The following is a 13,826-nucleotide window of genomic DNA, read 5'->3' as shown; positions in this document are numbered from 1 at the left end:
TCAGGTCAGTGAAGCTTATAGACTCCTGTGTGTTGTTAGGTGCCTGCAGACCTCAGTGACCTTTGCACTTCGTTGCTCTCATGGGCAGGATCCACTTTCCTCAAAGAGGGGAGGACAACTAAATGTCTTAGGCTGTGCAGCACCTCCAACCGGCCCATAAGAGAAATGAAGTCATAAGTCATAAAAAGTCTGTTACAGTGTGTCAGGGGTGAAACTTGGGCAAAAGGTAAATATGGGGAAGAGAACGGGCTGACCCAAGACTCGCAAAGTACTATAGAGGCTAATGGAAGACCAAGAAAAAAGGGTGACTGCAACAAATATAGGAAGTAGAAGTTGCAGTCTGACTGCACTGAGCCTGCAAAAAACAATGCTAATACAGATGTAGACTGGGAAAAATATCTGTTTAAAAGTCTTGTTGGAAATGGAATGTCTTCCTGTTCAGAAAGATGAGAGAGAGAGAGAGAGAGAGAGAGAGAGAGAGAGAGAGAGAGAGGTTATAGTTGGACAATGAATTGTTTGGTTCTTCCTTGTTAGTATTATGATATTTAGCTTTTAAATTCAAAACCAAAATAAATTTGCCTGCTATAGTTCTTTCCTCTGTTACTGGCTAGTGACACAGAAGTACTTCCATGTTTGAGAATAACGGATGGCACATGCAGCCTAATTGTTTTCATATTTACAGGAAAATATAAATTTAGTAGGTCTTATTCTCTCAGCAGTCTACATGGAAATACATCAGAGAAGTCACAGTATTGTTCACATGTACCTTTCTATATTACATTTTCAGATATCAGACTTGGTCCCAAATTTTATGGGACCATTTATTATCTTTACCGGTGATGCAGTTAGTGATCTTAGTACTGCAGTCTTAGGATTACTAGGTTTCTTGCAAAAGCATTTTCATTCTTAAACACTCTCCCACCCCCGCTCTGATCAGGTCAGTGAAGCTTATAGACTCCTGTGTGTTGTTAGGTGCCTGCAGACCTCAGTGACCTTTGCACTTCGTTGCTCTCATGGGCAGGATCCACTTTCCTCAAAGAGGGGAGGACAACTAAATGTCTTAGGCTGTGCAGCACCTCCAACCGGCCCATAAGAGAAATGAAGTCATAAGTCATAAAAAGTCTGTTACAGTGTGTCAGGGGTGAAACTTGGGCAAAAGGTAAATATGGGGAAGAGAACGGGCTGACCCAAGACTCGCAAAGTACTATAGAGGCTAATGGAAGACCAAGAAAAAAGGGTGACTGCAACAAATATAGGAAGTAGAAGTTGCAGTCTGACTGCACTGAGCCTGCAAAAAACAATGCTAATACAGATGTAGACTGGGAAAAATATCTGTTTAAAAGTCTTGTTGGAAATGGAATGTCTTCCTGTTCAGAAAGATGAGAGAGAGAGAGAGAGAGAGAGAGAGAGAGAGAGAGAGAGAGAGAGGTTATAGTTGGACAATGAATTGTTTGGTTCTTCCTTGTTAGTATTATGATATTTAGCTTTTAAATTCAAAACCAAAATAAATTTGCCTGCTATAGTTCTTTCCTCTGTTACTGGCTAGTGACACAGAAGTACTTCCATGTTTGAGAATAACGGATGGCACATGCAGCCTAATTGTTTTCATATTTACAGGAAAATATAAATTTAGTAGGTCTTATTCTCTCAGCAGTCTACATGGAAATACATCAGAGAAGTCACAGTATTGTTCACATGTACCTTTCTATATTACATTTTCAGATATCAGACTTGGGGAATGCTCCCATACCTCTTATTTTATAATGTGGTACTTGGTTTTCAGGTGCATGAGCAGTATAAAGATGGTACCTCTCATTGTCCCAGGATCAACTTGCAAAATTGTGTCTGGGAGGATTCATAAGATTAGTTAAATCAGATTATCTATCTTAATTATAGTAGCATATCAGTCAAGCTAAGACAAAGACTGCTTTCAGGTGTAGTAATGTCCATTGAGTGAGCGCTTCTATCAGCACTGAAAGCCCAGCATGCATACTTCTGCATTTTGCAATGGCTGCACCATCAAATGCAAGATTGGGCATGCTTACTCAGTTTCCCAATTGTCTGAAGCTTATTTTCAAGTGTGGGGAGGAGACTGTAGCAGAAAGCTTTCTGCCTACTCTTCTCATATACTAGTAGAGGTCTAGTGGATCAAACAGAATGGCAGCATTTGATGTCACCCACTAGGTCCAGTGGAACTTACTCTCTTAATCAGTCGCCTGCAATCCTAAGTATACTTAAGCCAGAAGTTGCATTTAAAAAAATGAATCATGCTTTTTTATTTTTCAGTAAACAAGCTGCTATGTTCATTGGTAGGAGTGTATGTGGTTTTTCCTGCCACCACAGATCACAATTTTAAAATTTAAACAAACACTGTAGATCAGGCAATACAAAAGATTTGATTTTGATTGTTTTGAATGTACTTCCTTTTTCACCAATTTGTTCCTCATGGTATGAAGTTCAGTGATTTTTCCATACCCCACACAAAGAATAGATGGAAGGGAAGGAAGAATGTTAAAATATTTTATACTCCATAAGGCAGTCATTTGGAGAAATAAATCGCTGAGTGCTGAAGCATTTCAAATCCTTTTCATCTGACCAGTCAGTGACCTGATAACTATTTCCTGCCCCTAAATAAGGTTGTGACCTAGGTCTTAGAGTGCAAAAGACAGATAATTTTAGTAACAACTTAAATTCAAATAGGTTTGGCTCAGGGGAGAATGTGCAGGGGACAGATGAGGCAGGATAGGGTGTTTGGCAAGAAAGATTGAATAAAGTATTACAATGCTTGGACTTCTTAAATACAAATACAAATGTCACTGTATTTTTCCTCAGCTCATTCATTGTCTTTCTTCCTACACTCTGCACAGTCTCAGTGAATGAAGAAATGCTTTGATTAGTTATTTTAAGTCCTTTTTTCACACATAAAGGTCAGTTATGGAAACTCCAGCTAGATAACTGAGGGCCAAAAAAGATGGGACATCATTCATGCAGTTAGCAATTCTTTGAATGGTGAGGCACAGGTCCTAATCCAGACCATCATCCTATTGCATGGAATGAGGTTGCTTAACCCCTTTGCTTTACTCTAATCTAGTCTGGATTGGAAACCTGTGCCTACTATTTGTATTGGAAGAAAAGCTCCTGTTTGTGGTAATTGTTGTTGTTTAGTCATTTAGTCATGTCCGACTCTTCATGACCCAATGGACCAGAGCAGGCCAGGCACTCCTGTCTTCTACTGCCTCCCGCAGTTTGGTCAAACTCATGTTGGTAGCTTCGAGAACACTGTCCAACCATCGTTTGTGGTAATAATAGGACACAAATAGCAGACATGTAGGGCCCATGGATGGGACTGTAGCAGGAGCAATGGGTTAAATTCTCATTACCACCCACATCAGCACATGGGGGTGAGGTCATGTCATCTATTTACTTTTTTAAACTATTCATACCCAGTTGCTAATTATGTGAATGGTGTCTTGTCAAGTTTGGCCCCAAATATATATTCATAGTTAAGAAAGACATATAGTTCCCAATAGTAGATTGATAACCCTGGCATTCATATTAACTATTGGCATTCATAAAGAAGGTAGCTAAACAGTAGTTTAAAAGTGGAACTTCCCACATATAGAACTATGATGTGGATGCTGCACTAAATCAATCTAGAATGGAAAGCTACATTCTTGTGTGTAAACCTTAATTATTTCACGTAGAAAGTGTTGGCAGACGGACAGGATATAAATGATGAAGATATATTTCGCAAACACATGTTGGTGTGTACAAATTCTCAAACAGTTCATATATTATTGAGATCTTATTGCTGCCATTGACATGTTGCTGCTGCTGAGATTGTGTCATTTATCATCCCACTGACTTGGTCTGTGGTCTGTTTTAGATACACTTACCCTGTGACCATGCAGCACAGAAAGAAATGTCTGCCTCCCACTTAAGAACGCTTTAAGAATGTTCCTCCAACATGCTTAAATTGACACATCCTTGCATTTTGCATAAACTGGAACATCTTTGTATTCAGCAGTGATCAAACATGGTCAGCATTGTTTTCTTTTGTAGTGCTAATCATCTGTTCAAACACATATGTACAGTGAATGGTCAGCTGACCATCTGTCAGGGAATGCATCCAGTGTGGCTCATGTTTGGGTACTAGATGCTGTGTCTTGACATGACCCAATCCTGATCTCTTTTTCTAGAACAATCCTCCTATGTAGTCCTCCTGCCTTACCTCTTAATATGCTCCTGCCTTAGTACCTACAATAATGTTAAGTGTATGGATTAGGACATGGACAATCCTTATATGGGCATATCATAATGTGATTGACTGCAAGTTTTAGGGGGGGGGGTGTCTGATTTTTCTATGCCCTGGATGTTAACTATAGCATTATGAAGGACTGATTGTCCTAATGAGGTCAGAGAGTTACAGCATTCCCAAAAGGTTGTTTCCTTTTGACATAGTTTTTAATATTGAACACAAGCTAATGCTCTTTCTTTTTGTAACTAATAAAGTTGTGGAACACCCACATATTATAATTCCTTTTGATGATGTGAAATGTTATTTTAAACAAAACACTGTGAGAAGACTGCAAAATTGAAGCCTAGATATTGAAAATGTGGTGCTGTTAAATAAAAGGAACAAAGTCATATACCTTTTACACTTTTCGGTTAATCTGCACAAATAGAAGGTAAGTACACTAGATTTAGAAACTTTTATGAGAAATTGTAGGCATGGCTAGAAATGATTCAGATATTTAATAATGGGATTGTACAGCAGTATAACCCCTTGACATTTCTCTAATAAGTGCTAGTGCATGTAGTATATCTAACATACACTTCCCAAATTAAAATTCTTCGCATTGGAAACTATTAACATGTGCAGTCTGCAAACTACTAGCAAGTCATGCCAAATCAACTTGTTCATTTGCACCTGAACAGCCTTTATGGCCACTATCTACCTACAGATCTTCAACATAAGACTATGCAAATAAAAGGTGTAACTTCTGCCGCTGAACCCTTTTCATTGATTGCCTGTTATATTTTAATTGTGGTTTAACATAATTGTTGTTGTAATTTTTATACTGATCTAAGGTCCTTTGGGGTCAATATAAGGGCAATCTAAAAGCAAAATAAATAGATAAATAACAAAAAAATCCAAACAAACCAGGGCACTAGCAAGGTCAGCTTTGACATCCATCACATGTGTAAGGGTGGGGAGGATAAGGAAGACCTGAACTGACTTTGCCTCTCCAATCTGGTGATAAGCACTTTCAACCCTTAGTGTGTACTATCCATTTATTACGGCAGGGATGGGGAACTTGTGGCCCTCCTAGATGTTTTTGGAATCCGTCTCCTGTCAGCCATAGCCAGCATGGCCAATGGTTACAGAAGGCCACAGGTTTCCCATCCCTGTGTTGGGAGATGCACACATGGACCCTGGTCCAACATGAACAACCTTATGGCAGGTTTTAACCTGTCTAACACAGCTTTCCAAATTTGAGGGTATCTGACCAAAGATGCAGAGTATCAGATCCAGTTCTGTGTGCAGAACCCTGCTTCCATATGTGGATTCTTTGTGCTACATCAGGCTAACTGTCAATGAGGTCCATCGCAAAATATATTGAATATATCAACCATGTTTATTGTCCTTTTTCCTCCCCATCACTAAGACCTTAACTGCAGATACACATTTCTTTTTAAATAGTTGCCTAACAATTGTGCAGATGGTGAACAGTCCATTATAGTAAGGAAATATTTCTTACTGAAGTGAATAAAGTGGAAACAAAGAATATTCATTTTAAAATGTATGATACAGGTATGAAAATTAAAAAGGAATTAAAGAGAATATATGGTTTATGCTGTCAGCAAAGGTTTCTTGTTTAACCTACAGATGACCTGGCCTTGTTTGTTCAGATGACAGCTCTAAAAGTGTACAGGGAATATTCTCTTGTAATACAATGATTTGCCGCAAGCCCTGACCTCAGTGACTGTCAGGGAGCAGGTCTGAATTGGCCCTTTCTCTGATATCGTGACACTGCTTCTGTTGCCTCGATTGTGACCTCTGATTGAAAGATACCCCTGGGACTTCTATATAATAAGCATGACTCCTGACTCTTAGCCAGGTCTGCTTTCTTAGATTTTTGTCAGACTTTCCTAGTAGTCCAGGCTATATATGCTACAATTTACTTGAGCTGTCACGGTGCTCTGTAACCGGTGTGCTCTTTGAAATTGAGGAGGTTTTTAAAGCTGCATTTTGCGAAAGGAAATATATAATAGTCATGTAATATATAAACAACTTTCTTATTAGGTATTCCATTGCAAAATGCATATTAAGATTTTAATGTTTGTGTTTGTTTGTTTTTACTTTTTCCTCAAATACTGCATAGAACGCATTACCTGTACTTTTAACAGCAGTCATCCAAGTATTATAGTTCAAATGTTGCTAAATGCATCTTTTTTTTGCATCCATCCCCTCTGGTGCCATGCAAATTATCCAACTTACTCCACTGTCCGTAGTAAATCTTTGAGTATAGTATAGCTAACCACATTGCCTAAGTAGCAAATTACAATGTTTTAGCTACGCTGCCACTCATTCATTGTTTAACCTTGTATCATAAAGTGCTTCTTTCTTGCATAATGAAAATGGTTCCATTATGATTTTCTGCAACTTTTTCTCATCATGACTCCTTCTACTTCCACCATATGTGCTCCAGTTTCACACTGGCTCTTCCACCACAACAACCAAAGAATGCAAGGCATAGACAATACAAATATGGATGCTCCGGTGTTGTTGTAAATCATTTAAACCAACCAGAATTGGCATGCCAGTGAGGGGAGGATGAGGGGGGAGCCCATGTTTCTGGTGATTACTCACAACTTTCTAGGTCCTGATTTATCAAGCTGCACTGCGGTCAGTTTGGCATGAATGCTTTCTTTATCAAAGAAATTATATTTAATAAACAGTTATATTTTAGTCAAGTCTTTATGCTTTTCAACTGGTTCACTTATGCTTTGGCTGTTCCTCCAGGTACAGGAGTCTTTCTGAGCCTTTGGGTTGGGTACACTACAACATGGGCATTATTATGTGTAAAGAAGCAGCTCCCATATTTTTCTGCTTTAATGAGACCCATGATCTCTGAAATTTCAACATGAATATTCAAGATCTGGGATCTATCCACAGATAATATTCATAAGTTCTCTTACAAGCACACTGCATGTTTCTTGTTTACTTAGGCACAGGAGTGATTCCTGAAAGTGCAAAAATGTGTACCGTTGCAAAATCATTTGCACTACATGCTTTGTACATGAAGTATCCACAATTGTTGTTTTAACTTGTGAATGGCTAACACGTGGTCCTTCAGATGCTTTGAATTCTAGCTCCTAGAATTGATCAGGGATGATCACAGGTTAACTATTCCTGGTTTAATTATACATTAACATATATTGGACTAATGGGAGTAGCTGTTTGTAATAAGCGTAAATGATGTGCATGTATATACCTTATTGTAATTGTCCCTATTTCATAGTATGCTGTAATGACCCTGAAAAATTACTGTATTTTTCCGTCTATAAGACGTCCTCATGTATAAGACATCCCCTATTTTGGGGGACTCCAATTTAAGAAAATGGGGGAGATTTATCCATGCATAAGACACCCCCAGAATTTTGACATTATTTTTTAGGGGGGGGACTAGTTTTATACACAGAAAAATACAATAATTTAGAAAGTAAAGGTACAATAGAAGAAATACACTGAGTCAATCTGATTTTCCTTTTTATATAAGCACTTTCCTTAATGTATGCTTTGTTTTCTAAGACTTCAGCCTGGTGCAAATCACTATGATCAAAGTATAAGCCACTTACCTTTTTAAGTAAAAATCCAAATTACTATGCATTGCTTTCAGACCACAAATAAGATTGCCATGATACCTGTCTTCCATTTTTCTTAATGCAACCTCAAGCCTGTTTAAACAAATAACAAAACAAAAAACCTTGAACATTAGATCTGAATGCTGGCACAGTGTTAGAGAGATCTGAAATTCATCCAGGATGCATGGACTGAATGACTACTTTCTTTATTAATCTTACCCTGGCAGCAGTAGTACTGATGCTTTGTGTGGGAGGTGAATTATACTTATAAATCAGAAAAGTTAAACAGTAGTTGAATTTTTAGCATTTGTTCAGTCTCTAGCATATATGCCCATTTTACTCAACCCCTTTTTCCACAGTCACATTATTTGGTCATTTTATTAACTACTTAAGTTCCAGAAAATATTTTTACTACTATGGGTTCATATTTAACTGTTTTTCCTACGTCACAAAATACCAGTACAGTGGTACCTCTGGTTACAAACACCTCGGGTTACAAACACTTCGGGTTACAAACTCCGCTAACCCAGAAGTAGTACCTCGGGTTAAGAACTTTACCTCAGGATGAGAACAGAAATTGTGTGCCAACGGCACAGTAGCAGCAGGAGGTCCCATTAGCTAAAGTGGTACCTCAGGTTAAGAACAGTTTCAGGTTAAGAACGGACCTCCGGAATGAATTAAGTTCGTAACCAGAGGTACCACTGTAGTTAGAATGGTGTTGAACAATGTTTTTTAACCTATATGCTAGAAGAGTAAATTTCATGAGAGAGGCAGCAAAGCAGGCCCTCTTCACTGCCACCATAAGTAGGCATTTGTTGTTGTTTTGTCGTTTAGTCGTGTCCGACTCTTCGTGACCCCATGGACCAGAGCACGCCAGGCACTCCTGTCTTACACTGCCTCCCGCAGTTTGGTCAAACTCATGTTTGTAGCTTCAAGGACACCGTCCAACCATCTCGCCCTCTGTCGTCCCCTTCTCCTTGTGCCCTCCATCTTTCCCAACATCAGGGTCTTTTCCAGGGAGTCTTCTTTTCTCACGAGGTGGCCAAATTATTGGAGCCTCAGCTTCACAATCTGTCCTTCCAGTGAGCACTCAGGGCTGATTTCCTTAAGAATGAATAGGTTTGATCTTCTTGTAGTTCATGGGACTCTCAAGAGTCTTCTGCAGCACCATAATTCAAAAGCATCAATTCTTCAGCGATCACAAGTAGGCATACGTGCGCTAAATCAGCTGCACTTTTATTTGTGAACTGGTCTATTTTTCCACGCACAGTTCTCCAGTATGCCAGGGGGCTGAATGTGCTTCATATCATCAAAGGGGATGCTATGAGGCAATTGTGTTGCTAGCCTTCTGTATTTCAGCACCATACAGTGAGACAGAGGCCTTGACAGGATCACCAGCTCTGTCCACTGGAAAATTTCCAGAAAATTAAAGAATCCATTGAAACCCATAAGACTCTTAGGAGAGTCCATCTTAATTGGTCTCCCACCCCTGCAGGGGAAAATTGATAGAGTTGCCCTAAAGTTCAACAGGAAGCGGTCTCACCATGACATTGGAGTCATAGAGCCATCACCACTCCAATTCCAGACCACCAAATCCAGGGAATGTCCTGTCCTGTGGGTCAGGCCAATGACCACATGAGACATCACTTCATTATACTGCATTTTTCTGTGAAAGTGCAGTTTGTACATATTTAAATAGAATAAATAAATAATGAAGCTCAAGCTGGATCGGGGGAAAGTAGCCTTGCAAAGGCATGGGCAATAGTCCTAGAGTTCTCCATCACCATACCAGAGACTGCCTCTGCCAGTTCAGTCAGGGAGGCTACTGGTCAGCTGGCTATGCAGAACAGAAGCAGCGCAGTCAATCTCTTTTGGTCTGGCACCAGGTAAAAGCTCCAAAAGCCAGCTGCCAGATGGAGAGGTCTCCTGTTGAGTCACTGTAAGAACAGCATTTGATCATTTCGTTTTTGAGATGTAAAATCAAATGGAAAGACTATTACGATTTGGTTTGAAATCTAGATGATCTGCTGTACACTGTGGTCATGGTCACATCTTAAAATACTAAATTGAAGCAAATGTTCCAAGGGTTTGCCTGTTTAGATACATTCATTTAGGGCTGTCATCACCAATGAGCTGTTTAAAATACAGCATGACAGGAAGCCATGTTGTTAAATAATTGATATTGTGACAACTATTGACTAACGATTCTGAAGAAGTGTGCATGCACATGAAAGCTTATACCACGAACAAACTTAGTTGGTCTCTAAGGGGCTAGTGGACAATTTTTTTTATTTTTTTTATGTATTTTGACTTTGTCAGACCAACACAGCTACCTACCTGAATAACAATTCTTTAGTTAGATAGATTTGCTGCTTAATACCCCAGAATAGTCAGCTGATCGGAGCAAATGGTTATGAGATAGTTGGGAATACATTTGATTGGGATACCAACTAAGAGGAGGGGGCAGAGGTGTGTGTGTGTGTGTGTGTGTTTGTGTGAACTTGAGACAGAAGGGGAAAGCACGCTGTGAATTGGCATCTCTGCAAATCTGATGTGGGTTACCAGATCAGCTTTGCCTCCACTTAGGGTTAATTTGTATATTTGTAAATAATTATTTGTAAATAAAGCCAATATCATAACGATACAATAAGTCTCGGCACTCTCATCCAAAGTAAACCAAGCCCATTTAGCATTGCCTATGCAACTTTTCGCCACTGGGGAAGTGGGGAACACAATACAAGATGACTAATATGTAAGCCTGCACATGGGGTATATTATACTTCTAAGCTTGCTAGCATTTTGTCTTTAGTAAATCCAACCCAATCCGGTGTATGTTTCCTCAGAAGTAAGTCATTCTAGAGCTTCATTCCAAGTAAGAGTGCATGTGATTGCTGCCTTAAATGTCCGTGTATTTTGTTACTCTGTTAACAAAATGACTGGGAACGTTCCCAAAATGTCTTGAGACAGAACAAGCATTGCTATGAAAATGTTATTGCTGGTGGCAAGAGAGAGAGAAAAATTAAGAGCAGGCTAAAGTACAGAGAATATGGTTTCTTTTTGCTCTAGAGAATCAAAGTGATCACAAAGGGTACTTTCCCATGGCACATAATCATCCCAAGGGATTAAATGCTCCAACAGATCATCCTGATAATACATAGATTTTAGGAAACAGGTGCTGGAGATATGACTTGATTACATTCAGTGCTCCAAGTTCACAGTATGAAAAATCAGGAATGAATTTGGAAGTTCATTCCACCACCTTACACTGAGTGTTTCTACACATCACAAAATCAGCCAGAAGTCTCAGGCTTTTCTGGTCTGAAAAGGCCAGAAACAAGAGGTCTGCACTACGTATAGAGATCTTTAACATATAATATCACATATTCCAATGTGAATTTCTTCTTTCTAAGTTGACTTCTACCAGCTGCTGTGAGTTGGTAAAGTAACTTTTTGAGTGTCTGCTGCATTTCTGAAGCAATGTCTGCACAGGAGATTACCTCACTTCTGTCTGGTACTGTATTTGGTTCACACATGTTTGGATGTGGTGCTCTTTTCTTTCTGTTCCTTCTATATTGCAAATTCATCTTTTTTTTGTACATGTACTGAGTTTGACCAGGATTTAATAATAATAATAATAATAATAATAATAATAATAATAATAATAATAATATCTTTATTGTCATTGCCCCCTCTCGGGGACAACGAAATTACTTGGCTGCTCCATCCACCCAGGTAGGGCACTCCACACAAAATCAAAACAACTATAAAAACACTAATTAAAACAATACAGTATAATACAGCAAGGAAGATTAGATGACTTTCAAAGTCCAGGCTTCCCATTCAGGGCCGAGATCGCTCTGGGGAAGAAGCTGTTCTTAAGACGGCTCGTTCTTGTCTTCATCGTCCTGTATCTCCGTCCCGACGGCAGGAGCTCGAAGAGACAGTGACCAGGGTGCGATGGATCTTTTACTATGTCCAGTGCCTTCCTATGGCACCTTGTGGCATAGATCTGCTCTAAGGTGGAGAGTGGGCAGCCAACAATGCTCTCTGCTGCCTTAACAACTCTGCACAACCCCAACCTGTCCCGGGTAGTACAGCTTCCGTACCACACACATAAGCCATAAGTGAGCACGCTCTCAATGGCACAGTGATAGAAGGCAAGCAGCAGTTTCTGCGGAAGATGGTTTTTCCTTAGAATTCTCAAAAAGTACAGTCTCTGCTGCGCCTTCTTCACAAGCTATCCCCATCTCCCTCCACTTTTTTTTCTTTTACATCTTCGTAGAACTGCAATTACAACACCTTCTAAATAAGCTCTGTCACCGCAGTCCATCATGTATATCCTACATCCCAAGCCACCCCAGTGCAGAGTCCATCTTATTTAGCCATGGCCCAGGTGCACATGAAAAGTAGAAATGATGTCACTCAAGGGAACAAACATAAAATAGGTATCTGAAGAAGTGTGCATGCACACGAAAGCTCATACCAAGAACTAACTTAATTGGTCTTTAAGGTGCTACTGGAAGGAATTTTTTTATAAAATAGGAAGAAGCAGAACAGAGTAAGGTCCTGGATCCCTTGAGAACAGCGCAGGATCAGGAGATAGAAGCTCATCAGTAGTAAGGTTGGTGGGTAAAAGTTAAAGGTAAATGACCCCTGGAAGTTAGATCCAGTCAAAGGCGACTGGAAAGAAGAGGGAGAGGGCCAGATCTGAGTGCTAACCACACCTTGGAACCAGCTAAGGCTCGTAGAATAAAACTGACCACCAGTAAAAACTCAGAAATGGCACAGTGGGCATATAAGGAGGCAGCAATTCCTGTCCCATCCAGTGTTCATCACAATCAGAGCTTTCTGTTCTGTTACAGTTAGGCTTCTATTAAAACCTGGGTTATTTGTCTTCCTACCCACTATGGCTGAAAGCCTGAAACAAACATAATTACGGTCAATTAATTGTGCAATTAACTTCAAGGCATTTCAGTGAAAAGGAAACACAGAAACTATGCAGAAAATAATGTGATAATTTGTGTAATGTTTGTGGATTAAAAAAGAAAGCAGCAAAAAAGTAATGCCACTCATAGTTGCTTGCTTCATTTCCATTTCGGACTTCAGGCAAGCATGAGAGTTGTGGCAATCCTCTGCCATCCCTAGGCAGAAGACACAGTTAAACCTCAGCTATTTAGTGCCCCACTAGGAGGGGACCTGCCCTTTGGAATGTTTTTTGAGGAAATCTTGTGTGGGTATAATCAAAGGGAAGGCAATTATAGAAGCTTATTTACATACCTGTTTACTTAACTGGTCCTTTCTAGTAGCCCTACTAACCTTCCACAGACACATTTTGTACTTTCTGTTTCTATATGGAGCCTTATTTTGCAAATATTCTGTGTGCTACAAAGTACAGAGAAAGAAAGTAAGGGAGAAAATACGGGCTCTGTCTTTTTTTCTGTTTTTACTTACCACCTTATCTGCCCAATCCTATGAATATTTATTAAGAAGTCTTGTTGAGGCCACTGCCCCATAAACCTGCATAGCATTCTGCTGTAAATCAGTGCTGTTTGTTTGGCATTTGTTCCAACAAAAGGTTAGAACTTGAAAATATCTCTCATCCACAGGTAAGGAAGAAGCATTTGCTTATGGTTCCGCAGATAAGATGGAAAGGAACAAAGAACGTACATACCAATGGCTTCATACACAGGTTTGGGATTTTGAAGCAACTAGCCCCAGAAATGAAAAATGGTGAGATCATTGCCTTTAAATTAGATTTTTGGATTGTAATAACACATCATGTAACATGAAACCCATCTTAATTGTCCTAAAACAAATATGCTTTTTTTTTGCCAAAGGCCAGATTGCCAAGTTTCAAACACACTCCCGTTGAGAATTAATTTAATAAATTCTGCATCTCATTCTGCCACAAACCTTAGTGAATTGCTATGACATGCCAGCATGAAATATCACTTCAT

The 13,826-nt window shown here is 39.5% G+C and overlaps 1 protein-coding gene across 4 annotated transcripts in view; it reads left to right on the top strand.

Moving 5' to 3' along the window:
• LRRIQ1 (leucine rich repeats and IQ motif containing 1) overlaps positions 1-13,826 on the top strand; it is a 97,910-nt gene that overhangs the window by 66,324 nt on the left and 17,760 nt on the right. For all 4 annotated transcript variants that reach the window (XM_081211188.1, XM_081211187.1, XM_081211189.1 and 1 more), the window contains one exon: positions 13,476-13,599. In XM_081211188.1, the coding sequence (XP_081067314.1) occupies positions 13,476-13,599 (124 nt within the window). The remainder of the gene's footprint in view (positions 1-13,475; positions 13,600-13,826) is intronic.

This window comes from Podarcis bocagei (assembly GCF_964188305.1).
Source record: "Podarcis bocagei genome assembly, chromosome: 10".
Taxonomy (NCBI): Eukaryota; Metazoa; Chordata; class Lepidosauria; order Squamata; family Lacertidae; genus Podarcis; species Podarcis bocagei.
Note: the sequence above shows the minus strand (reverse complement) of the source record. Positions and strands in the feature narration are given on the sequence as shown.